This window comes from Bos grunniens, chromosome 4 (assembly GCF_055505025.1).
Source record: "Bos grunniens cultivar Pamir isolate PY7600 chromosome 4, Bosgru_T2T1.0, whole genome shotgun sequence".
NCBI lineage: Eukaryota > Metazoa > Chordata > Mammalia > Artiodactyla > Bovidae > Bos > Bos grunniens.
This window is the reverse complement of record NC_141168.1, coordinates 71,554,552-71,580,633: the sequence shown is the minus strand read 5'-3', so window position 1 is coordinate 71,580,633 and position 26,082 is coordinate 71,554,552. Positions and strand designations below refer to the sequence as shown.

Here is a 26,082-nt window from a genome sequence, read left to right as displayed (position 1 = left end):
TTTGTTTAGCTCATGAATTAATGAGGGTCATCATCAAGAAATTTGATTATATAAAGAACTGGATAGCAATACCTTCAAGACTCCGAGTTATTTAGGGCTGTAGTACACAGCCCTAAGTGTGCTAAGTTGCTTCAGTCGTGTCTGACTCTTTTTGACCTGATGGACGATAGCCGGCCAGGCTCCTCTGTCCATGGGATTCTCCAGGCAAGAATACTGGAGTGGGTGGCCATATCCTCCTCCAGTGGATCTTCCTGACCAGGGAATTGAACCCACGTCTCTTACGTCTCCTGCATTGGCAGGCGGTTCTTTACTACTAGCAATGGGAAGCCTGCACTGCTATGGTAGATGCCTTAAATTCTTGAGTTGTTGTGTCTGCTTGTATAGTTTCTGATTTGTTTTCTTTTTCACCTTGCTATCACTGGCTTCATCTTGTTACTATCAATGTATATGCCTCTAGCAATTATACTGCCTCTGGAAAGTGTTCAAAGTAAACATGCTAGTATTGGGTTTAAAGCAAGGACAAAAATACTGGGTGAAAATCCAAGAGGCTTCCCACAAGTCAGATTCTTGAACTCTAGTTCAAGCACTTGGTGGAATGTATTTTGCTTACACAATGGCTTCTCCTCTCATCCCTTACTCTTGAAAGTTTTCCAAAGAATGAGGTTGCTGGCAAGATGACTCCTACATTACTTGGTGATCACTATACATAACTGTTACCAGATTGTTGTTATAATTATTTGAAGCAATATTTTATCTTCATATGAAATACATATCTATAAAAGGACTCATTCAAAGGAAAGTAACCTTCACTGGGAGTTTACTTGTCTGGAAGAACCTTCTAAAATCATGCCTTCTATGGAAGTTCCTATAACAATGGTATTAGTATTCTCTCTTGAGAGTCTTCCTTACTAATCTCCCTTGAGTCCCAGAAACCTCCTATTTACAAAATAAACTAGTTTTTCTTGAATTGGATTTATGTCCACTTGGAAAGAGTTCGGTTCAGTTCAGTTGCTCAGTCATGTCCAACTCTTTGCAACCCCATGGACTGCAGCATGGCAGGCCTCCCTGTCCATCACCAACTCCCGGAGTCCACCCAAACTCATGTCCATGGAGTCAGTGATACCATCCAGCCATCCCCTCCTCTGTTGTCCCCTTCTCCTCCTTCCCTCAATCTTTCCCAGCATCAGGGTCTTTTCAAATGAGTCAATTATTCTCATCAGGTAGCCAAAGTATTGGAGTTTCAGCTTCAACATGGGTCCTTCCAATGAACACCCAGGACTGATCTCCTTTAGGATGGACTTATTGGATCTCCTTGCAGTCCAAGGGACTCTCAAGAGTCTGTACTCAGCTTTCTTTATAGTCCAACTCTCACATCCATACATGACTACTGGAAAAACCATAGCCTTGACTAGATGGACCTTTGTTGACAAAGTAAAGTCTCTGCTTTTTAATATGCTGTCTAGGTTGGGCATAACTTTCCTTCCAAGGAGCAAGTGTCTTTTAATTTCATGGCTGCAATCACCATCTGCAGTGATTTTGGAGCCCAAAAAGTAAAGTCAGCCACTGTTTCCCCATCTATTTGCCATGAAGTGATGGGACCAGATGCCATGATCTTAGTTTTCTGAATGTTGGGCTTTAAGACAACTTTTTCACTCTCCTTTTTCACTTTCATCAAGAGGCTCTTTAGTTCCTCTTCACTTTCTGCCATAAGGGTGCATCTATCATCTGCATATCTGAGTTTATTGGTATTTCTCCCAGCAATCTTGGTTCCAGCTTGTGCTTCTTCCAGCCCAGCGTTTCTCATGATGTACTCTGCATATAAGTTAAATAAGCACCGTTACAGCCTTGATGTACTCCTTTCTGAATTTGGAACCAGTCTGTTGTTCCATGTCCAGTTCTAACTGTTGCTTCCTGACCTGCATACAAATTTCTCAAGAGGCAGGTCAGGTGGTCTGGTATTCCCATCTCTTTCAGAATTGTCCACAGTTTATTGTGATCCACACAGTCAAAGGCTTTGGCATAGTCAATAAAGCAGAAATAGATGTTTTTCTGGAACTCTCTTGCTTTTTTTTTTTTGAAAGAGTTAGTTTTATTTAAATGATCATAGTTCAAGTTTGAACTAAGTACCAAATTAATTTCCAAAAATTTCTACTTGACCTATATATCAATTCAATAGCTTTTCTTTGCCATAAAGAATGGATGAATCCATATGTATCTACATATGAAGAATTTTAGGAATTTTTATTAACATCTGTATCATTCATGTTTAGTGAAAGTTTAACCTAAAATATTGGTTAACCAGGACTTTTGATTTCTGTTTTTAATCTCAATAATACATATCAACATGATGAAAATTAGGTCACTTAGTAGCACCTGTAAAGCTACTTAAGGTATAAAATTTTAAAGCTTTTCTGCAAGCAAAAGACAGTATATGATGATATACTTTCTTTTAAAAGATATCATTTTTATTGTAAAAAATACAGATAAGCTAAAATAAGAAAGCAGAAATCACCCATACTTTTGCCACTCCAAGTTAACCATCATTACCAACTTGGTATTTACATTGCAAGGGTTGGAAGTTAATGGTGTCTGTATTAACAAACACAAATTAAAAATTTTTTAATTTTACATGAAATTCTTAAGTGCTCTTTGATTATGATGTGATTTTTAATACAGGAGGTATATGAAATTATTTTTTTTTACAGACACTGATTGAGATTTTTCAAAATATTAGTAACACTAATCTTGCTGATTTCATTGCTGGATTACTCACCATTATCATCTGTATGGCAGTTAAGGAATTAAATGATCGATTTAAACACAAAATCCCAGTCCCTATTCCTATAGAGGTGATTGTGGTAAGTAGAATGTATAATTAGAAAATTCAGCATTAATTAGCTTTGTAAGAAAGGAACTGTTCAAACAAATGAACTTTTTTAAAACCTTTTTTGTTTTATTTCAGACAATAGCAGCTACTGCCATTTCGTATGGAGTTGACCTGGAAAAAAAGTATAATGCTGGCATTGTTAAATCCATCCCAAGTGGGTGAGTATGGAGTTCCTCTTAGGCATTAATAATACATTGTCAGTACCTCCTATTTAAATGAAACAAGCTTCATTTCACTGGTGATCCTTCAATAGTCTCATGTGTATGATCTTAAAGAAATATCCCATTTGTGCAAATTATCAGGTAAAGATCAAGTCATTTGTTTAAAAGCAGCACTATATGCTCTCTCTTTTTCTTTACATTCTTAAAACATGGCAGGACATGCACAGTTAACTCCAGACTCCTGATTTAAACTCACATATACAATTACAGTATAAGCAGAATCATGGTGTGTAACGCTTATTGTACTGAGAACAATCTGCTTAAAGAAAAAGGGAGATCTGGCCTAAATTCTCTTCCATATAATCAGCTTAGGATAATAATTATATCATTTGTTCCTATAAATAAAGTGCATGATCTTTTGGTTTGATATTTTGATAGTCTGGTGAATTAAAAGAGTAAGGAACTAAGAGTCTTTGTCCTCTGTCATCATCTATTTCTGTGGCCCTGGGGCAGAGGGGGGTTCTCCTATAGTGTAAGTGTTAGCTGTTCAGTTGTGTCTGACTCTTTGTGACCCCGTGATTGTAGTCCACCAGGCTCCTCTGTCCATAGAGGTCTCCAGGCAAGAATACTGGAATGGGTTGCCATTCCCTTCTCCAGGAGATCTTCCTGATCTGGGGATCAAACCCAGGCCTCCTCCATTGCAGGCTGATTCTTTACCATCTGAGCCAGCAACACAAAGATAATAACAAACCACTGAAATCTCAGCTTCAGCTTCTTGTAAAACACCAGTGAGATCCTTCATAAAGTGCAGAGTGGACCAAGGGCCCTACATCATAATTTGATCATATGATAGTGAAAAAGAAACGCAAATGTTTATTAGATTTGTAACATTAACTTACAGCATTCATGACTAGACTTGCTATTAGATGACAAGTAAGTACCGGTTTCCCTTCCATTGAATAGTAGCTGAGGGACCTATAACACTCTGTGTTTTTCATGCTCTTAATTGAAATTCCTCAGCCCAGCCCAGCCCCGGGGCTTATTCCACGGGGAACTGCTGCCATGACATTAGATTAATTGTATGATTTCTTCTAATCTATTTAAAAAAAAGAAAGAAAAGTTACAACTGGCTACATGGGGCTTAATTTATGTATCATCCATTCCAGTGTTTCACAAACTCACTTTTTTCTATGAATCACAGGAGGTCTTGTTAACACAAATTCCTTCCTGGTTCTCATCCTGAACCTAATTAATATTTTTCAAAGGGGCTTCATATGATTCTAATGATTAGGTAAGTTTGGGAAACTTTACGTTAGAGGATCAACATTTTGATAGTGAATCCTAATGCAGGTATAAATTTAGTAATAAAAAGATGCAGTGTGGCTCCTTGAGTTCCAGTGTTTTCACCCTAACAACTAGATTATTTGAGTAGTTACAAGCAGCTACATTAAAAATATATTTTATAGATCCACGTTGTCAGGTTTCCTAAGGAAACTCTTAGAGGAGGTCCATGGCAAATGCCCTGTCCCCTAAGTCCAGGTTCTATTACTAGATTTTGGGCACTCCTTTTTGCTGCCACAAGTGATCCTTTCTGGTCCTATCAAGAGATTTCCTGGATACTCTCCTGCTGAAAATGGATCTCAAGCCTCTTACTGTTGGGTTAGTCAAGTTGAATGCTCTGACAGACCACCTGTTATGATTGGTCGGTCTGCCTCACCTGCCTGGCCCCCGGGATATATATATATATATAAGCTCTTCCACAAGGGTAATGATCTCACTTGTCTTGTTCAGCTTTTTGATACCCCAGAAATAAGTATAACAACATTAACAAAAACTGAAAAAGAAAGCATGATGTGGAGAGATTGGAAAAGGGCAAGGAAAGGAGCGTGAGATGAGAAGGGTGAAGTAAAGAGGAACAAAAGAGTGATTGTGGAACTTAACCTTCCAATGGTTAAGAACCCTCACTTTCAATGCAGGGGCGTGGGTGCTGTGCCTGGTCAGGAAACTAAGATGCCACATGCTGTGTGGCGCAACCAAAACAAAACAAAATATAGATTGTGTGTGCCCACCTCTTCATCTCCTCCCATGTCAATCCCCCAAGAAGGGAGTAAAAGCACAGCCATTACTGGCAGTTTTCTTTAATCCCATTGAGAGTCAATGCCATATGTCAATATTGCTCAGTGTCCAATGACAACGTCCCCCAAACCATAACCACTTGCCCTACTCCCCTACTGCCTTTCTTGGCCAAATATACAATTTCTCCAAGTGTGGTCAGCTTCTGAGCATCCCACTGGGATTCACCCAAACCAGGGCCCCCTATTCTCTCACTAACTCTTTTTCTTAACCAGCAGGCTCTAAGAGGGCAAATCAGATCTGGCTACTCAGGAAATCATCTAATATCTAACATTCACACCCGGACCTACTAAGTACTTCACTCTTCTGGGCCTCAGTTCCCTAATCAACAAAAAGAGAAAGGTAGATTCAACAATTTCTAGGATATTAGATTTAGGATAATACTTTGGATAATATTAAGATATTAGCAGGTTCTAGATTTCTATGGCTTTCTATAAGAACCTTATTTCTACATTACCACTTCCAACTATAGGGGAAAAAGTAGTTTCCTATGAAAGGAGCTTCAGGTGTTAGGTAGGTCAGGGAGATTTTTTTTTTTTTTTTTTTTTCGGCCAGAGAACTGGCCATACAGATAATCATCAAGATGCGGCATAAGAAAGGAATCCTCTCTGATTTTCATACTTGGGGATGATTGCATACTTATAAACTTGTAAATTTATTTCTTTATATGGTTGGTGAGTAGCTTTGGTTTTGTCAAATAGTAACTGTTTGATCCCACAACTATAGTGACTATGGAGCATTCTGATAACCATATACATTTAATCTTTTGGGGGTACTCAAGAAGATTTTCAGTATCATGGCTCTTCAATAAGGATTTTCCACTTCTCTGTTTCAGCATCTTACATTCTTTGTCTCTGTAACAGACCTGACCCACTTCTTATACAGGGTAAATCTCATTTAACGGCTAGGATATCATTTAAAGATATCCTAGATATCAAAGACCTTTGATATTAAAGACATCAAAGACCTCTAAGATGAAATTGTAAGGAGAAACACTAATGTGTGAGATGGTGCAGCATAGGATTATATGGTATTAAAAAATCAGTAATGACAGGTTTCTTCTTGTCAGAGTGTAGATAAGGCAGCACCTAGTCTCTCAAATAGGGAACAAAGGAATCAGCCAGTGAGATAGCACCTACTTCTGACTGAAAATTGTAAAAGCAGGTGCTACCACTTATCCATCTTATGTACCTCTTGTTCTCTTGGGTTAAATTCTTTCATGGCTGGGTTGATGTAGCATTTGGTGAGGTGGGGGAAGAGCATTGTAGTCAAATTGTCACAGCATTTTTCATTTAAAAACTAGGTTTTTGCCTCCGGCAATGCCATCTGTGAGTCTGTTTTCTGAGATGCTGACTGCATCATTTTCCATCTCTGTGGTCGCTTATGCCATTGCAGTGTCTGTAGGAAAAGTATACGCCATCAAGCATGATTACACCATCGATGGGAACCAGGTATGGTCACCCTTTTGCTGAACTGGTTTGTAGGACTGCAAATAAGAAGAAAATATGGGAAAGAATTTGTTGTCTGTTAAAGAAGGGATTGGTTTCTCCCAACCATCTTTACTGAGTTGGTTTCTCTCCTGCGTGTGCTAATTTGAAGTTATTTTGAAATATGCATGCTGTATCACTTCATTTTTAAAATATATTTTGTTGTTTATATATCCATATTTTATTATATATCTGAAAGATAAGAATGTAAAAAAAAAAACATAAGCATGATACACCATTATATTTTTAGAAATACTAGCTATAATTCCATAATATCATCTAATATCCAGTCAGTTTTTAGGTAGATAACCACAATATCATTATCACAACTAAAAAAATGAATAATAATTCTTTAATAACATCAACTATCTAGCCAGTTTTTAGGTTGTCTTGGACGGAGGAGCCTGGTGGGCCACAGTCCTTGGGGTCGCAAAGAGTCGGACAGGACTAAGCAACTTCACTTTCACTTTTCACTTTCATGCATTGGAGAAGGAAATGGCAACCCACTCCAGAGTTCTTGCCTGGAGAATCCCAGGGAAGGCGGAGCCTCGTGGGCTGCCCTCTATGGGGTCGCACAGAGTCGGACACGACTGAAGCGACTTAGCAGCAGCAGTAGCAGCAAGTTTTTTGAACAGTTGATTTGTTTGGCTAAGTATCCAAAAAAGCTCCATGTGTTATATTAGCTAGATACATCTCTTTTTTTATTTTACATTTTTTAAAGATTTATTTTTTTAATTGCGGTATAGTTGATGTCCTATATTATATAAGTTTCAGGTGTGCAACATAGCAATTCACAAGCTTTAAAGGTTATACTCCATTTATGGTTCTTAGAAAATAATTGGCTATATTCCCTGTGCATCACTTTACCTTTTAAGAAAAAAGTCAAAGTAATCCTAGTTTTTAAAAAGTTAATTCATAAAAGTTAATTTAAAAAGTTAGATCATAACATTTAAGCTTAACATATTAGGAGCAAGTTGGAATAAGAATTCTTCATGTAATCTAGTAATTAAAAAATTTTTTTTTCTTGGTAATTTTTTTAAAGGCAGCTATAATATGGCAAAAGATTGCCACAAACATCAATGATAATAGTTGTGACCACTTTAAACTGAGGTAGTTCATTGTGCAATTAATTACAGGTTTCCCCATATCCAAAAGTAGAGAGTTCCTATGAAAATCTTCTTGAGCTGAAGTGAAGAAGCAGTTACCTTAAGACACATCTTGCAAACAGATGCACAAAATACACTGAGATGAACAGGTGCTCACACAGTTCAGAGCAATGGTGGCTCCGTGCTGAGATGCTGAGTGTAGCTTCCCGGGAAGGAGCTTGGTGCTGCCACTCTCTCTGCTTGGGGAGCATGCTGCCTTTATAAGGGGTTGCTGCAAAAACAAACATTTTTCGCCCTTTTTCATAATAGCAAAAATTCTCTTGAGATTTCTTTGAGTTAGCAAAAACAAGTAACTAACTTAAATAGATCTTTTATAAAAGCCAAGCGTAAAGCAAACTTTTGAAAAGCGGGGGATACCAGTAACAGATACAGATGGGTTTTGTATCTGATCCATTCCAGCGTGATCCATTACCACGCTGATTTTCCACTGCTTGCAAATCTGCAAGTCTTGTTTGTGTCCATAAACACAGCATAGCAATTACAGCAATTAAATGATTAGTCATCAGAATAATCATTCTCCAAGTCATAATATACTTCCTAGCAAACATCCAACCTCAGAAAAAATATTTTATGTGAGAGTTACAGATAGGCCACTCACCAGGAAGTAAGATAAAGCATTTCAGCAAAAGATAAGTCAATCTTCAGAACAGTTGAGAGCAGTGAAGCCTCTCTTAGGCTTTATGGAGCCCAGATTCCACATGTCTTTCAAGGTCTCCAAGCACCTTTAATGGTAAGAATTAAACTGGGACTCCCAGGCAGGCTGGGCTTGGGAGTTTGCTTTCTTAATGCTCTTTGCTTGACAAGAGTCTTCCAAAGATTTGATTTGTAGCATCACTACCATTCATTCTCTCTCTCTCTTAGGAATTCATCGCCTTCGGAATCAGCAACATCTTCTCTGGATTATTCTCTTGCTTTGTGGCTACCACTGCCCTGTCCCGCACCGCTGTCCAGGAGAGTACTGGGGGAAAGACACAGGTACGGGGTGGCGATGTGCTAATACCCATCTGCTGCTGCTGCTGCTAAGTCGCTTCAGTCATGCCCAACTCTGTGCGACCCCATAGACGGCAGCCCACCAGGCTCTTCTGTCCCTGGGATTCTCCAGGCAAGAACACTAGAGTGGGTTGCCATTGCCTTCTACAATGCATGAAAGTGAAAAGTGAAAGCTAGAATGATGTAAAGAATGAGTCAGGGGAATGGTGGCTCAGAAAGGCTTGCACAAGAACTCAGGACAATTAGCCTTTGAAAAAAGTAAAACTTGCACATCCCATTCTGATTCCACTTGGGACCTCTCCATCTCTGTGACGATGATCTACCCCCTCCCTGTAAACCTCTCTTTATAGTTTTATGATGCAGTAAGTCTCAAACCTTTTTGTGTCGTTGCCCAGCTGGCAGATAGATCCACTTACTTGCTTTTGCAGGGATGATAACAGTTGATAATGAAGGTGCACATTTTTTTCTATTTGTTATCTGGGAATAGAGAAGGCCTAGTAAGATCTCTTTGTGGCTTAATGAGTTATTCTGTCTTCAAGAAAATGAAAAGCTGTCTATTTACATTTCCTTTACCAAGGATCGGGGGCTTCCTCCAGAGGCCTTGCATCTGACAGAACCACAGTTTGCTAGCTAAGCATATGTCTGTTACACACTTTGTAATTTCTTCCTGAGAAAAACTTTTGTTCTTGAAGTTCTGAATGTGGGTTTGATCTTGCCTTTAACTGTGATTTTAAGTTGTGGCCTTCCCCCAAACCAGCATCCCAGTTAATCTCTGAAAAACTCCTCCTTCACTAGGCCAGATAGTTCAGGATCTGTACTCAGGCCATCCTTTTCAGCAGGACATGAGTCAGCTGTGCCAAACCGAATGGATGGGGGTGAGGGGCAGGCTCAGGGATTGTGTTTCTGTTAGGCCTGGGGAGTCTTCTCCTCCCAACACAGAAAGAACTATTATTTAAGAGTAAATAGTACTTTGAGACTATAAGGAGCAACAATCCAAAGTAAATAGTTTAACACACACTATCTACACACAGTCTTCAAATAGGATTTTTTTTCCAGGTAGAGACACAAATAAATATAAAAAAGAGAGTAACTGAGAAAATGAATGACTCCAACAGTGAGTGGCTCAGGGAGAGTTTGATTTGTCCCTAAGGTGCCCAGGATGCTCCTTTCCCATTCATAACAGATCTTTGTGACAGAGTCAGAGGAATTGGCCTTCTCCAATTTCTTGGCTCCTGATGAACAAACATTTACTTTTAATTTTCAGAATTACCCTATTTAAAGTCGAGTTTCCTTCTCCATTTTTCTGAAAACATTTCTAGCTCTGAGAGAGCAAATAAAACAATACAGCCTCAAACAGGAAGCATAACCAGAGATCTGTGGTCAAGGGGAAAGTCAAGGGGAAGGTTGGAGGTGATTGCCAAAGTTGCTCCTGTGTTCAGGGGCAGCTGTTAGCAGTGAAGTTTTCTGTGGCTTCCACTGGACATGGAGACCTGACAAGCTCCCCAAGGCACATGGCTATAAGTGGGTGCAGGCAGATCCCCAAGAGCTGATGTTCACTGTCTGCTAACTCCAGGCTCAAATGGGGACAGCCCTCTCCCCCTTCCCTTCCCCCCACGAATGCCCATGCAAAGTGATCCCTTGGCAGAAGGTTTGGGGATAATAGCATTCTGGTAAGCTAATACCCCCTGCCACACACTGGCATGTATTATATTTAGGAATGAAGGATGCCAGGATTTCATACTGAAGAATGAAACAAGCACAGAAATCACTTGGTATTTAATTACTGAAATGTATACTAAATTCTGGGGTTAAAAGTCTAAGTGTCTGGACTAAAATCCAGGAACTAATGACCAACTAAACTGGCAAGTCTTCCCTTGTTCTTTGACTTTTCCTGCATGTTTCATGTTGGGGCCTCAGTTTCAGTATCTATGCAATGGGGAGTAATCATTGTATCCACCTCACAGGGACACTGTATAGATTAAATAAGCAACTGTTTATAAAATTCTGGCACATACATGTTGACTGTTGATTGTTCCAGTCATTAAGTTCTCAAGGTAAGAATAATGCCTTAGTACCTATGACACATACATTGTACCTGGCACATAAGAAACATATTTGCTGAATGAATGGATGGAATCATGAGTGTCAGTGGATATCAACTGATTTCAGCACGTCTATAGATGTTCAACATTGCAACCTGTGCTTTCTCTCATCCCCATCTGACTCATGATTCATGAAAAAATAATTCTGATGACAAACTATTCTCTAGCCCTGGTTATCTTCTCACTTAACAGAAAATTAATTGTCTAGCAACTGAATCTGCTCATAGATACAAAATATACAGCATTTCTTGTCAAATAAGTAAATTTTCCCGTATAAATTAAGTACAGGTAGTGGGTCCCCTTGTAGATTTAAAAAATAGTAACCAAAATTAGTCTTGGTCCCCATCAGTTCAGTTCAGTCGCTCAGTTGTGTCTGACTCTTTGCGACCCCATGAATCGCAGCACACCAGGCCTCCCTGTCCATCATCAACTCCCGGAGTTCACTCAAACTCACGTCCATCGAGTCAGTGATGCCATCCAGCCATCTCATCCTCTGTCGTCCCCTTCTCCTCCTGCCCCCAATCCCTCCCAGCATCAGAGTCTTTTCCAATGAGTCAACTCTTCGCATGAGGTGGACAAAGTATTGGAGTTTCAGCTTTAGCATCAGTCCTTTCAATGAACACCCAGGACTGATCTCTTTTAGAATGGACTGGTTGGATCTCCTTGCAGTCCAAGGAACTCTCAAGAGTCTTTTCCAACACCACAGTTCAAAAGCATCAATTCTTCAGTGCTCAGCTTTCTTCACAGTCCAACTCTAACATGCATACATGACCACTGGAAAAACCAGAGCCTTGACTAGATGGACCTTTATGGGCAAAGTAAAGTCTCTGCTTTTTAATATGCTATCTAGGTTGGTCATAACTTTCCTTCCATGGAGTAAGCGTCTTAATTTCATGGCTGCAATCACCATCTGCAATGATTTTGGAGCCTAAAATGATAGTCTGACACTGTTTCCACTGCTTCCCCATCTACTTGCCATGAAGTGATGGGACCAGATGCCATGATCTTAGTTTTCTGAATGTTGAGCCTCAGCCAAGTTTTCACTCTCCTTTTTCACCTTCATCAAGAAGCTTTTTAGTTCTTTTTGCTTTCTGCCATAAGGGTGGTGTCATCTGCATATCTGAGGTTATTGATATTTCTCCTGGCAGTCTTGATTCCAGCTTGTGCTTCTTCCAGCCCAGCGTTTCTCATGATGTACTCTGCATATAAGTTAAATAAGCAGGGTGACAATATACAGCCTTGACATACTCCTTTTCCTATTTGGAACCAGTCTGTTGTTCCATGTCCAGTTCTAACTGTTGCTTCCTGGCCTGCATATAGGTTTCTCAATAGGCAGGTCAGGTGGTCTGGTATTCCCATCTCTTTCAGAATTATCCACAGTTTATTGTGATCCACACAGTCAAAGTCTTTGGAGTAGTCAATAAAACAGAAATAGATGTTTTTCTGGAACTCTCTTGCTTTTTTGATGATCCAGCGGATGTTGGCAATTTGGTCTCTGGTTCCTCTGCCTTTTCTAAAACCAGCTTGAACATCTGGAAGCTCACGGTTCACGTATTGCTGAAGCCTGGCTTGGAAAATTTTGAGCATTACTTTACTAGCGTGTGAGATGAGTGCAATTGTGCGGTGGTTTGAGCATTCTTTGGCATTGTCTTTCTTTGGGATTGGAATGAAAACTGACCTTTTCCATTCCTATGGCCACTGCTGAGTTTTCCAAATTTGCTGGCACATTGAGTGCAGCACTTTCACAGCATCATCATTTAGGCTTTGAAATGGCTTAACTGGAATTCCATCACCTCCACTAGCTTTGTTCGTAGTGATGCTTGCTAAGGCCCACTTGACTTCACATTCCAGGATGTCTGTCTCTAGGTGAGTGATCACACCATCGTGATTATCTGGGTCATGAAGATCTTTTTTGTACAGTTCTTCTGTGTATTCTTGCCACGTCTTCTTAATATCTTCTGCTTCTGTTAGGTCCATACCATTTCTGTCCTTTATCGAGCCCATGTTTGTATGAAATGTTCCCTTGGTATCTCTAATTTTCTTGAAGAGATCTCTAGTCTTTCCCATTCTGTTGTTTTCCTCTATTTCTTTGCATTGATCACTGAGGAAGGCTTTCTTATCTCCCCTTGCTATTCTTTGGAACTTTGCATTCAGATGCTTATATCTGTCCTTTTCTCCTTTGCTTTTCAGTTCTCTTTCTTTTCACAGCTATTTGTAAGGTCTCCTCAGACAGCCATTTGGCTTTTTTGCATTTCTTTTTCTTGGGGATGGTCTTGATCCCTGTCTTCTGTACAATGTCATGAACCTCCATCCATAGTTCATCAGGCACTCTGTCTATCAGATCTAGGCCCTTAAATCTATTTCTCACTTCCACTGTATAATCATAAGGGATTTGATTTAGGTCATACCTGAATGGTCTAATGGTTTTCCCTACTTTCTTCAATTTAAGTCTAAATTTGGCAATAAGGAGTTCATGATCTGAGCCACAGTCAGCTCCTGGTCTTGTTTTTGCTGACTGTATAGAGCTTCTCCATCTTTGGCTGCAAAGAATATAATCGATCAGATTTCAGTGTTGACCATCTGGTGATGTCCATGTGTAGAGTATTCTCTTGTGTTGTTGAAAAAGGGTATTTGCTATGACCAGTGTGTTCTCTTGGCAAAAATCTATTAGCCTTTGCCCTGCTTCATTCCGTACTCCAAGGCCAAATTTGCCTATTACTACAGGTGTTTCTTGACTTCCTACTTTTGCATTCCAGTCCCCTATAATGAAAACAACATCTTTTTTGGGTATTAGTTCTAAAAGGTCTTGTAGGTCTTCATAGAACCATTCAACTTCAGCTTCTTCAGCGTTACTGGTTGGGGCATAGGCTTGGATTACCATGATATTGAATGGTTTGCCTTGGAAACGAACAGAGATCATTCTGTCATTTTTGAGATTGCATCCAAGTACTGCATTTCAGACTCTTTTTTTTATTTTTATTTTTAAACTTTACATAATTGTATTAGTTTTGTCAAATATCAAAATGAATCCACCACAGGTATGCATGTGTTCCCCATCCTGAACCCTCCTCCCTCCCCATACCATCCCTCTGGGTCGTCCCAGTGCTCTAGCCCCAAGCATCCAGTATCGTGCATCGAACCTGGACTGGCATCTCGTTTCATACATGATATTTTACATGTTTCAATGCCATTCTCCCAAATCTTCCCACCCTCTCCCTCTCCCACAGAGTCCACAAGACTGATCTATACATCAGTGTCTCTTTTGCTGTCTCACATACAGGGTTATTGTTACCATCTTTCTAAATTCCATTTATATGCTTTAGTATACTGTATTGGTGTTTTTCTTTCTGGCTTACTTCACTCTGTATAATAGGCTCCAGTTTCATCCACCTCATTAGAACTGATTCAAATGTTTTCTTTTTAGTGGCTGAGTAATACTCCATTGTGTATATGTACCACAGCTTTCTTATCCATTCATCTGCTGATGGACATCTAGGTTGCTTCCATGTCCGGGCTATTATAAACAGTGCTGCGATGAACATTGGGGTACACGTGTCTCTTTCCCTTCTGGTTTCCTCAGTGTGTGGGATTTCCCCAGCAGTGGGATTGCTGGATCATAAGGCAGTTCTATTTTCAGTTTTTTAAGGAATCTCCACACTGTTCTCCATAGTGGCTGTACTAGTTTGCATTCCCACCAACAGTGTAAGAGGGTTCCCTTCTCTCCACACCCTCTCCAGCATTTATTATTTGTAGACTTTTGGATCGCAGCCATTCTGACTGGTGTGAAATGGTACCTCATAGTGGTTTTGATTTGCATTTCTCTGATAACGAGTAATGTTGAGCATCTTTTCATGTGCTTGTTAGCCATCTGTATGTCTTCTTTGGAGAAATGTCTATTTAGTTCTTTGGCCCATTTTTTGATTGGGTCATTTATTTTTCTGGAGTTGAGCTGTAGGAGTTGCTTGTATATTTTTGAGATTAGTTGTTTGTCAGTTGCTTCATTTGCTATTATTTTCTCCCATTCTGAAGGCTGCCTTTTCACCTTGCTAATAGTTTCCTTTGATGTGCAGAAGCTTTTAAGGTTAATTAGGTCCCAATTGTTTATTTTTGCTTTTATTTCCAATATTCTAGGAGGTGGGTCATAGAGGATCCTGCTGTGATGTATGTCAGAGAGTGTTTTGCCTATGTTCTCCTCTAGGAGTTTTATAGTTTCTGGTCTTATGTTGAGATCTTTAATCCATTTTGAGTTATTTTTGTGTATGGTGTTAGAAAGTGTTCTAGTTTCATTCTTTTACACGTGGTTGACCAGATTTCCCAGCACCACTTGTTAAAGAGATTGTCTTTAATCCATTGTATATTCTTGCCTCCTTTGTCAAAGATAAGGTGTCCATAGGTGCGTGGATTTATCTATGGACTTTCTATTTTATTCCATTGATCAATATTTCTGTCTTTGTGCCAGTACCATACTGTCTTGATAACTGTGGCTTTGTAGTAGAGCCTGAAGTCAGGTAGGTTGATTCCTCCAGTTCCATTCTTCTTTCTCAAGATCGCTTTGGCTATTCGAGGTTTTTTGTATTTCCATACAAATTGTGAAATTATTTGTTCTAGCTCTGTGAAGAATACGGTTGGTAGCTTGATAGGGATTGTGTTGAATCTATAAATTGCTTTGGGTAGTATACTCATTTTCACTATATTGATTCTTCCAATCCATGAACATGGTATATTTCTCCATCTATTAGTGTCCTCTTTGATTTCTTTCACCAGTGTTTTATAGTTTTCTATATATAGGTCTTTAGTTTCTTTAGGTAGATATATTCCTAAGTATTTTATTCTTTCCGTTGCAATGGTGAATGGAATTGTTTCCTTAATTTCTCTTTCTGTTTTCTCATTATTAGTGTATAGGAATGCAAGGGATTTCTGCGTGTTGATTTTATATCCTGCAACTTTACTATAGTCATTGATTAGCTCTAGTAATTTTCTGGTGGAGTCTTTAGGGTTTTCTATGTAGAGGATCATGTCATCTGCAAATAGTGAGAGTTTTACTTCTTCTTTTCCAATTTGGATTCCTTTTATTTCTTTTTCTGCTCTGATTGTTGTGGCCAAACCTTCCAAAACTATGTTGAATAGTAATGGTGAAAGTGGGCACCCTTGTCTTGTTCCTGACTTTAGAGGAAATGCTTTCAATTTTTCACCATTGAGGATAATGTTTGCTGTGGGTTTGTCATATATAGCTTTTATTATGTCGAGGTATGTTCCTTCTATTCCTGCTTTCTGGAGAGTTTTTATCATAAATGGATGTTGAATTTTGTCAAAGGCTTTCTCTGCATCTATTGAGATAATCATATGGTTTTTATTTTTCAATTTGTTAATGTGGTGTATTACATTGATTGATTTGCGGATATTGAAGAATCCTTGCATCCCTGGGATAAAGCCCACTTGATCATGGTGTATGATCTTTTTAATGTGTTGTTGGATTCTGATTGCTAGAATTTTGTTAAGGATTTTTGCATCTATGTTCATCAGTGATATTGGCCTGTAGTTTTCTTTTTTTGTGGGATCTTTGTCAGGTTTTGGTATTAGGGTGATGGTGGCCTCATAGAATGAGTTTGGAAGTTTACCTTCCTCTGCAATTTTCTGGAAGAGTTTGAGCAGGATAGGTTAACGTTAGCTCTTCTCTAAATTTTTGGTAGAATTCAGCTGTGAAGCCGTCTGGACCTGGGCTTTTGTTTGCTGGAAGATTTTTGATTACAGTTTCAATTTCCGTGCTTGTGATGGGTCTGTTAAGATTTTCTATTTCTTCCTGGTCAAGTTTTGGAAAGTTGTACTTTTCTAAGAATTTGTCCATTTCTTCCTCGTTGTCCATTTTATTGGCATATAATTGTTGATAGTAGTCTCTTATGATCCTTTGTATTTCTGTGTTGTCTGTTGTGATCTCTCCATTTTCGTTTCTAATTTTATTGATTTGATTTTTCTCCCTTTGTTTCTTGATGAGTCTGGCTAATGGTTTGTCAATTTTATTTATCCTTTCAAAGAACCAGCTTTTGATTTTGTTGATTTTTGCTATGGTCTCTTTTGTTTCTTTTGCATTTATTTCTGCCCTAATTTTTAAGATTTGTTTCCTTCTACTAACCCTGGGGTTCTTCATTTCTTCCTTTTCTAGTTGCTTTAGGTGTAGAGTTAGGTTATTTATTTGACTTTTTTCTTGTTTCTTGAGGTGTGCCTGTATTGCTATGAACTTTCCCCTTAGGACTGCTTTTACCGTGTCCCTCAGGTTTTGGGTTGTTGTGTTTTCATTTTCATTTGTATCTATGCAAATTTTGATTTCTTTTTTTATTTCTTCTGTATTTTGTTGGTTATTCAGCAGCGTGTTGTTCAGCCTCCATATTGCATTTTGGACTCTTTTGTTGACCATTATGGCCACTCCATTTCTTCTAAGGGATTCCTGCCCACAGTAGTAGATATAATGGTCATCTGGGTTAAATTCACCCATTCCAGTCCATCTTAGTTCGCTGATTCCTAGAATGTTGACATTCACTCTTGCCATCTCCTGTTTGACCACTTCCAATTTGTCTTGATTCATGGACCTAACATTCTAGGTTCCTATGCAATATTGTTCTTTACAGCATCGGACCTTGCTTCTATCACCAGTCACATCCACAACTGGGTATTGTTTTTGCTTTGGCTCCATCCCTTCGTTCTTTCTGGGGTCATTTCTCCACTGATCTCCAGTAGCATATTGGGCACCTACCGAACTGGGGAGTTCCCCTTTCAGTATCCTATCATTCTGCCTTTTCATACTGTTCATGGGGTTCTCAAGGCAAGAATACTGAAGTGATTTGCCATTCCCTTCTCCAGTGGACCACATAACAGTTGAGGGCTAATTATTCCCTATCCTCGGTGAGTAGGTCACCACCCTCCTGGCATGAGTTAGGCAGCTGGCTTTGGTCCCTGTTCCCAAATCTCCATCTCTTTCCCCAATCCACAGAGCCCTACATCCACAGTGAAATGCAAGTGGCTCATGATAGACAATAAATATTGGTTAAGTAATTCCACAGAACTAAAGGAATAAAAGAAAGGAGGGAAGGATGAAGGAAGGATACGGGATTCTCTGCTTAGATAGGAGAGGGGGGAAATCTCACTAAGGTCCTGGGAACCTGGATGTGTGGTGCTGCAAGATACAGATTACCTAGAAATGGGGATGTGGATGGACAGAACAGACTTTTCAGTATATCATATACATAATATGGCCTCAGGCTAGCCTAGCTATCCTCTGAACATGACTGTCAATTTGCCAGATGGAGTGGATGAGTGTGGCTATGACATTTCCTTACATTTTTGGATTTTTATTTGTATTGGCTTTTTGTGTCTTCTTGAATGCAAGCATCTTGCATTGGGCAGCACCAGGGCCCAATGTACCCTCCTCTACTGCTTCCTCTCTGTTCGCTTTCTTCTGGCTCCCTCTCCTCTCCTTTGTTTTAGAGTTTCTAGGCTTCACCTTGGCCAGGCCCCAGCTGTCTCAGCAGAGAATCCATTGGTCATCTAATCACACTACAGCATAGTCCCCACACCCTCAACTTCTGTCCTAGCTAGTTGTGAATCTTGGGAGAGCTTTTCTGCCAGTGAAGGTAAAGTTTCTGAAGCTTCCTTTACTCCTGCTACTGGCCCCGTCACACGGCTGCTGTAGGAGGATGCTGGTGACATGGTCCTACCTCTCAACAAACTCATGTGGTGTTTTTTAATCTGCAGTACTGGTGAATTTATTTTCTCTGAGATTATCATGGCAACCGTGCCTGCAAAGTGTTATTAGAATAGTTATCAGGTTGCCTATTCAATAACGCGGAAGGATCAATTATGTGCTATGAGAAGTTATTTCCCAAGAATGCATCAAGGATCTGTTGTCCAGGAACAAGGATGGGCTGGGTTTCCTGGAATGACAAATGACTGATGATTGACCTCTTAAATTGACACCAAAAAAATAGAGGTCTGTTATGTATCCAAGTGCAATCAAGCCAAACTGGCCTTACTCTAGCAGACCTAGCCCCGAAATTTTCTTTTTCTCTGCCATAGCTACTAAACGTATTTGGTTTTAGCAAATAATTCTTATTTCTTTCAACAGGACTGAGCAGAAGGAGGGAGGTGGGGGAGCATTGTGTGCCCATGAACAGGCTCTTGCACACATGCGTGCAGCAAGCACACATTCAGAGTGAGAAGCACAGACCCTGACTATGGGAGATGTGTGTGTCTTTCAGGTTGCCGGCATCATCTCGGCTGGGGTTGTGATGATCGCCATCGTTGCCCTGGGGAAGCTGCTGGAACCCCTGCAGAAGGTATAACCTTGCTTCTCGCCACACCAATTGCTTACTTTCCCTTTCCTGCTCTGCTACCCAAGAAATAGCAGGGGATTTAAAAGTCACCAAATGGCAAAACATTCCACTAAATAACCCGGATTTCCCCATCTCTCCTGGCAGTCGGTCTTGGCAGCTGTTGTAATTGCCAACCTGAAGGGGATGTTTATGCAGGTGTGTGACGTTCCTCATCTGTGGAGGCAGAATAAGACTGATGCTGTAAGTTGCTTGCCATCCTTTTTTCTGAAATAGGAATTACTTATGTGCTTCTTGCCATATTATTATGTCCCCTTATCTCCTGAGTCTTACTTGCATTTTGGGAAGCAGAGCAGAAATTAGAATTTTGTGGATAAGCCAAAACTGTGAAGTCTTCCACATGAGCTACAACTTGTGAAGGTCCTATATCTCTGGGAAGATCCATTTTGTACAAGAATTCCATATGAGCTCCTTCATATACCGCTGGCCTTCCAAAGCCAAAGAACAACAACAACAAAAAAAAACCCTCTAATCTAGAAGGACAAATAAAACAAAACACGAAGCAGAAACAAAATGCAAAACCCCATGTCGATTATAATTTTGATTAAAGTAATCTTTACAACTCTTCTGAGGAATTGTAAAAACAAAAAAGAAGAAGCAGCAGCAGCTAAACCCTTCAGAATTTTGCTATAATTTAAACCAGAACAGATAAAAAGAATGGGAAAAAATTCCGTATCTATCTATATGGAAAGATCTCCAAGACAAATTGTTAAGTAAAAAGAGACTGGTCCAAATTGAAGAGTGTGTATAACACCCTAAAAGAAAGGAAAATAATCTATGTTTTGCATTGGTATTTGCTTGTATTTGCCAAAAAAAAAAAATGCTGGTGAAAAATATGCACATGTGTACACATACACACACACACACAGAAATAAAAGAGGATGTAAGAGAGAAAAGAGGATGGGAATGAATGGAGAAAGGAGAGGGTTGCAACCAAGATTTTTCACTGCACACTTTTTTGGTCACCCATGTTGCTTGTGGGATCTTAGTTCCCTGACCAGAATTCAAACCTGAACCCCCCACAGTGGGTATGTGGTGTCTTAACCGCTGGACCTCCAGGAAAGTGCCTCTGCTTAATACCAATTTCATTTTGAACTATGTTAATATATATCAGGGCTTCCCTGGTGGCTCTGTGGTAAAGAATCTGCCTGCCAATGCAGGAAACGGGGGTTTGATCCCTGGGTGGTGAAGATCCCCTGGAGGAGGAAATGGCAACCCACTCTAGTATTCTTGCCAGGGGAATTCCATGGACAGAGGAACCTGGCGGGCTACAGTCCATGGGGTCGCAAAGAGTTGGACATGACTCAGTAACTAAAACAACAATATATCACCTATTCAAAAATTAAATCTAAAAATATTTTAATGGGACAGTTGGCCTGTATTGGGAAGTCCAATTTCCACTTAAAGTATGTAAAGATGTCAGAATATTTTACAAAGCTGTGATTTGTTCGTGGACAATTGATCTTATTATTTTTACAGGTAGTCACCCACTTCATGGTACCTGATGAATTAGCATTTTTCATTTTCATGTTTTCCTAGGTTATCTGGGTATTTACATGCATGGCATCCATCATTCTGGGACTGGACCTCGGTTTACTAGCTGGCCTTGTGTTTGGATTTCTCACTGTGGTCCTAAGAGTTCAATTGTGAGTAATATAAGATCCAAGTTATCGATAAACAGGACAACACACCCTGAAATTTCTTATACAATTTTGATAAGTATAATAAAACTACTCCCTTTCACAGTAGTTACTATTTATTAGTGCTTCTACAAGTTAAACATTATCATAATTAGTCTTTAAAAAAATGTGAATATGTTTTATTATTCTCATTTGATAGGTAAGATAATTGAAACTCAGTAGGTTAAGAACCTTCCCTAAGATCACACAGCCAGTATGTTGCAGAGCCAGCATTTCAAAGATGTATCCCACCCCAAAATCTATGCACTTACTCACAGGCTTTACTGCTATGTTCACCTCCAAGTCATGGTAAGTCTAAAAGATACATGAGCAGCAATAGACTGAGGTTGCTGTGTAGTTTCTTTTTAAAATGAGATGAAGTCTAAGAGGCACTGGGGACCCAAGTCTTGGTCCCAGACAGCTGCTAAATATATTATGGCTCATTTTCTTTTGAAGCTAGTAACCCAGAAGTTATGTAATAACCCAGAATAGGAGACTTTAAGTTAGTTGATTGTAGCCAAAATTCATTCAAATCTGCCAAATAAAGTATGTACCTAATAAGCCATACCAATAATGTAAAATAGATATAATCAGGTCATCTAGAGAGTGAAAGCAGCAGAGACACAGTTCAGAGTAATGGAAAACAATCTGTGAGGCATCTTGGAGGTGTGTTTGTTTTGTTGGGACTCTTGAGAGGCCTTCGGTAGGTACCTTTCTATGTCTCTGGCATTTTCTGAACAGAGAGTCGAAGAAAGCTTTTCTTGAAGCCTCTGCTATCTTCCCAGACTTCTGGCTCCTTCTTGACCTGCACTTGGGCCATGAAGGAATGAAAAACCTTGGTAAACCTAACACAGATGTCTACAGCTTAGCCTAGGTCCACCTTTCCTGTTCCACCAAGCAATTCTCCTTGCCTCCCCTGGCATGTTGGAGCCTACCCAAAGGTGTGTGTTTACCATCTCAGCACCCTTAAGTGGTTGCCCAGGGGCCTGAAAGACTTCTCAAGCTCCCAAAGCACACAGTTTTCTTCTGGGAAACACCCCAGAAACTCTCCTTGGAAGATGATGTCTTCTGAGCTCTGGATGCCTCCGTATTTACTGTAACTTGTGTGTGATTGAGGGGGAGAAGGGTTCTTAGAGACAGACTACACAGTTTCTGAGCTTTAAGTTAAAAATCAGCATGGCACACTAAGCCAAGGAGAAATGGGTGAAACACTTTACCTGCAGATTTGGTAATGAGGCTTTGAGCCAACCAAAGGCAGTATCCTCCCCAGGATTTAATTTCCAGTAATTATAAGCCTGGTCCAGAGAGCACATTGCTGAGAGCACCCCAAACAGGCATTCTTTGTTCAGGCGTAGTATTTAGCATATGTCCCTAGTCACAGCTGAGGAATCCTGGAATTTATGTGATTGCATCAGGAACAGGAAATCAGCAATCTGGTCCTCCCAGGTTCCTATTTCTATGAAATGAGACTAATTGGATCACTGCAGACTTTCCATACTTCATCAGAAAGTTGCTGTAACTCACAAGGTAGTTCTAGGCACTGTGCCAGACCATGAAGACCCACAGGTTAAAGATAGAGGCTGTGCTTCTCTTCCCTCCAGAGCCTTTTTGAACTTCTCTAAACCTCAGTTTACTCACCCTTAAAAATGAGGATAATACTGTTAACCATTCAGGGCTCAAATAAGATTTAACATGTGTGAAAGCTCTTTGCTTATCCTATAAAGTGCCACACATATGAAAGTACGATGCTCATTACTTCTTGCAGGCATTGGAAAAGAGGCACACTTCCTTTTTTACCCCCAGGCTTGCACAAATACCAGCTGTTCACTTCAGAGTTAGCTACCAGAAAATGTCATCTGCAATAAAGACAGAGTCCCAAGACATCCAAATTATGGGCTCTTTAGATTCTGTCATTTCTTCTAACGTTTTATTCCAAAATATGCCTGTTCCAAAAAATCCTGACCTTAATTTTTCTTCTTTTAGTCCATCTTGGAACAGCCTTGGAAGTATCCCTAGCACAGACATCTACAAAAGCACCAAGAATTACAAAAATGTAAGTGCCCTTGGGAGACACTGGCTGGACTTGGGTTTGCTAAGCTGGATTTTCAGAGGTTGCATATTTCTCTTCTAGTGTGTTAGGGATAAGGTAGCCAAAAAGGGAGGCTACTTCTGTTGGGAAAGCCCATAAGTATACTGGGCATACTAGGAAAACTTTTGTCCCAGTGTGCCTTCTGATATCCAACCCTTTGCGACCCCATGGACTGTAGCCCGCTAGGCTCCTCTGTCCATAGGGATTCTCCAGGCAAGAATACTGGAGTGGGTTTCCATGCCCTCCTCCAGGGGATCTTCCCAACCCAGGGGTTGAACCCAGGTCTCCCTCATTGCAGGCAGATTCCTTAGTGTCTGAGCCACCAGTGAAGCCCTCTGAGCCACCATGGAAGCTCTCTGATATGAATTTTGTTCATGCTAGTTAAGATGTCATTTTAATGTCAAACCATTGTAAGAGGTATTTTTTTAAAAACAGGCAGTTCAATTATTTCCAAAAGTTGAATCAAAATTCTATTTCTCTGAGGGAATGAGGTCAAAAGACATAAACTTCCAGGTATAAAATAAGCCACGGGGATGCAATATACAGTATGGTGACCAAAGTTAATAATACTATATAGCATATCTCAAAATTGCTAAGAGAATAGATCTTAAAAAGTCCTTATCACACAAAAAATTTTGTAATTACATATTGTGACAGATGTTAACTAGACTTATAGTGGTGATCATTTTGCAATATATACAAATAGGTTGTATATAATATGTACAATATGAACATATGAAATTAATATGTCAATTATAACTTTAAAAAGACAGAGCCTCAGAGACCTCTAGGACAAAATACAATATATCTACATACGAGTAACAGCAGTCCCAAAAAAGGAGAAGAGAAAAAAAAAGATAAAATATTCGAATAAGTATCAAAATGTTCCCAAATTAGAAGAAAAATATGTACAAATCCAGAATGCCCACTGAACCCAGTTAATGTACACATAAAAACCCATACCAAGAAATATTACAGTGATAGGGCTGAAAGCCATGGCATAAAAAATTTTTTAAGCAGCAAGAGGAAAAAAATTTCTATTTCTCTATGTTATCATTATCCTCTATGAAATTGTCTGAAATCCCTGTGAAATCATGTTCTCTGTCACAAAGAACCTTATTTGACATCTGTATCCTTGGCATTGGAAGAAATAATATATAATACAGAAAATCAAAAATGAAGAAACTGAACATTCCATTGATGGGCTTATATTCTCTGCAAAAAAAAAAAAAGATTGCTTAATGATCAGAGGCAACAAAGATGAAAAAGCAGAGAAAGAAATTTTAAAGGGGTAGTCCAAGATGGATTCTGAAGCAGGAAGATTCTGAACTCCCCTTCCCCTAAGTACACACCCAATCTACAGCTACTTACTAGCAACAAGAAAACATATAAAAGTCAAAATCTCATTGGTAAAGGCAAATATAGTAAAGGTAGATTAGCCAGGCATATATTTAGAAACAAAGCCCAACAAATAACTGTAAAATTTCTATGGAATCACAAAAAACCCTGAGTAGCGAAAGCAATCTTAAGAAAGAACTAAGCAGGAGACATCATGCTCCCTGATTTCAAGTTCTGCTACAAAGCTATTGTCATATACTCTGGTTTCTCTTCAGATCATATTAATATTTCCCCTTTCTACTCCAAAGTTATTATAATCAAAACAGTATGTATGTATTAGCATCAAAATACATATAGATCAATGGAATATAATAGAAAAACCAGAAATAAATTCACAGATACATAGACAGCTTATAACAAGAATATACAATGGAAAAAGATAGTCTCTTCAATCAGTGATATTCAGTTCAGTCAGTTCAGTTGCTCAGTCATGTCCGACTCTTTGCGACCCCATGGTCTGTAGTTCACCAGGCCTCCCTGTCCATCATCAACTCCCGGAGTTTACTCAAGCTCATGTCCATTGAGTCGGTGATGCCATCCAATCATCTCACCCTCTGTCGTCCCCTTCTCCTCCTGCCTTCAATCTTTCCCAGCATCAGGGTCTTTTCAAATGAGTCAGCTCTTTTCATCAGGTGGCCAAAGTATTAGAGTTTCAGCTTTAACATCAGTCCTTCAATGAACATTCAGGACTGATTTCCTTTAGGATGGACTGGTTGGATCTCCTTGCAGTCCAAGGGACCCTCAAGAGTCTTCTCCAACACCACAGTTCAAAAGCATCAATTCTTTGGCGCTCAGCTCTCTTTATAGTCCAGCTCTCACATCTATACATGACTACTGGAAAAACCATAGCTTTGACTAGACAGACCTTTGTGTTTTGTTTTTTTTTTTTTAATTTTATTTTTAAACTCCACAGTATTGTACTAGCTTTGCCAAACATCGAGATGAATCCGCCACAGGCACACCCGCGCTCCCTATCCTGAACCCCCCTCCCTCCCCCCTCCCCATACCCTCCCTCTGGGTCATCCCAGTGCACCAGCCCCAAGCATCCAGCATTCCCAGTGCACCAGCCCCAAGCATCCAGCATCGTGCATCGAACCTGGACTGGCAACTCGTTTCATACACGATATTATACCTGTTTCACTGCTATTCTCCCAAATCTCCCCACCCTCTCCCTCTCCCACAGAGTCCACAAGACTGATCTATACATCAGTGTCTCTTTTGCTGTCTCACATACAGGGTTATTGTTACCATCTTTCTAAATTCCATATATATGCATTAGTATACTGTATTGGTGTTTTTCTTTCTGGCTTACTTCACTCTGTATAATAGGTTCCAGTTTCATCCATCTCATTAGAACTGATTCAAATGTATTCTTTTTAATGGCTGAATAATACTCCATTGTGTATATGTACCACAGCTTTCTTATCCATTCATCTGCTGATGGGCATCTAGGTTGCTTCCATGCCCTGGCTATTATAAACAGTGCTGCGATGAACATTGGGGTACACATGTCTCTTTCCCTTCTGGTTTCCTCAGTGTGTGGGATTTCCCCAGCAGTGGGATTGCTGGATCATAAGGCAGTTCTATTTCCAGTTTTTTAAGGAATCTC

General features: G+C 39.7%; 1 protein-coding gene across 6 annotated transcripts in view; it reads left to right on the top strand.

Moving 5' to 3' along the window:
- Positions 1–26,082, top strand: part of SLC26A4 (solute carrier family 26 member 4) — a 68,165-nt gene that overhangs the window by 17,989 nt on the left and 24,094 nt on the right. For 3 of the 6 annotated variants that reach the window (XR_015162651.1, XM_086396834.1, XM_086396835.1), the window contains exons 7-14: positions 2,706–2,858; positions 2,963–3,045; positions 6,485–6,632; positions 8,696–8,809; positions 19,176–19,253; positions 19,395–19,490; positions 20,847–20,953; positions 22,970–23,039. Coding sequence is in view for 5 of the 6 variants with exons in the window: in XM_086396834.1 (XP_086252960.1) it covers positions 2,706–2,858; positions 2,963–3,045; positions 6,485–6,632; positions 8,696–8,809; positions 19,176–19,253; positions 19,395–19,490; positions 20,847–20,953; positions 22,970–23,039 (849 nt within the window). In the remaining variant the exon portion in view is untranslated. Of the gene's footprint in view, positions 1–2,705; positions 2,859–2,962; positions 3,046–5,399; positions 5,524–5,735; positions 5,856–6,262; positions 6,346–6,484; positions 6,633–8,695; positions 8,810–19,175; positions 19,254–19,394; positions 19,491–20,846; positions 20,954–22,969; positions 23,040–26,082 lie in introns of those variants that run through there. The other 3 variants (XM_086396837.1, XM_086396836.1, XM_086396838.1) reach the window with 3 other exon arrangements.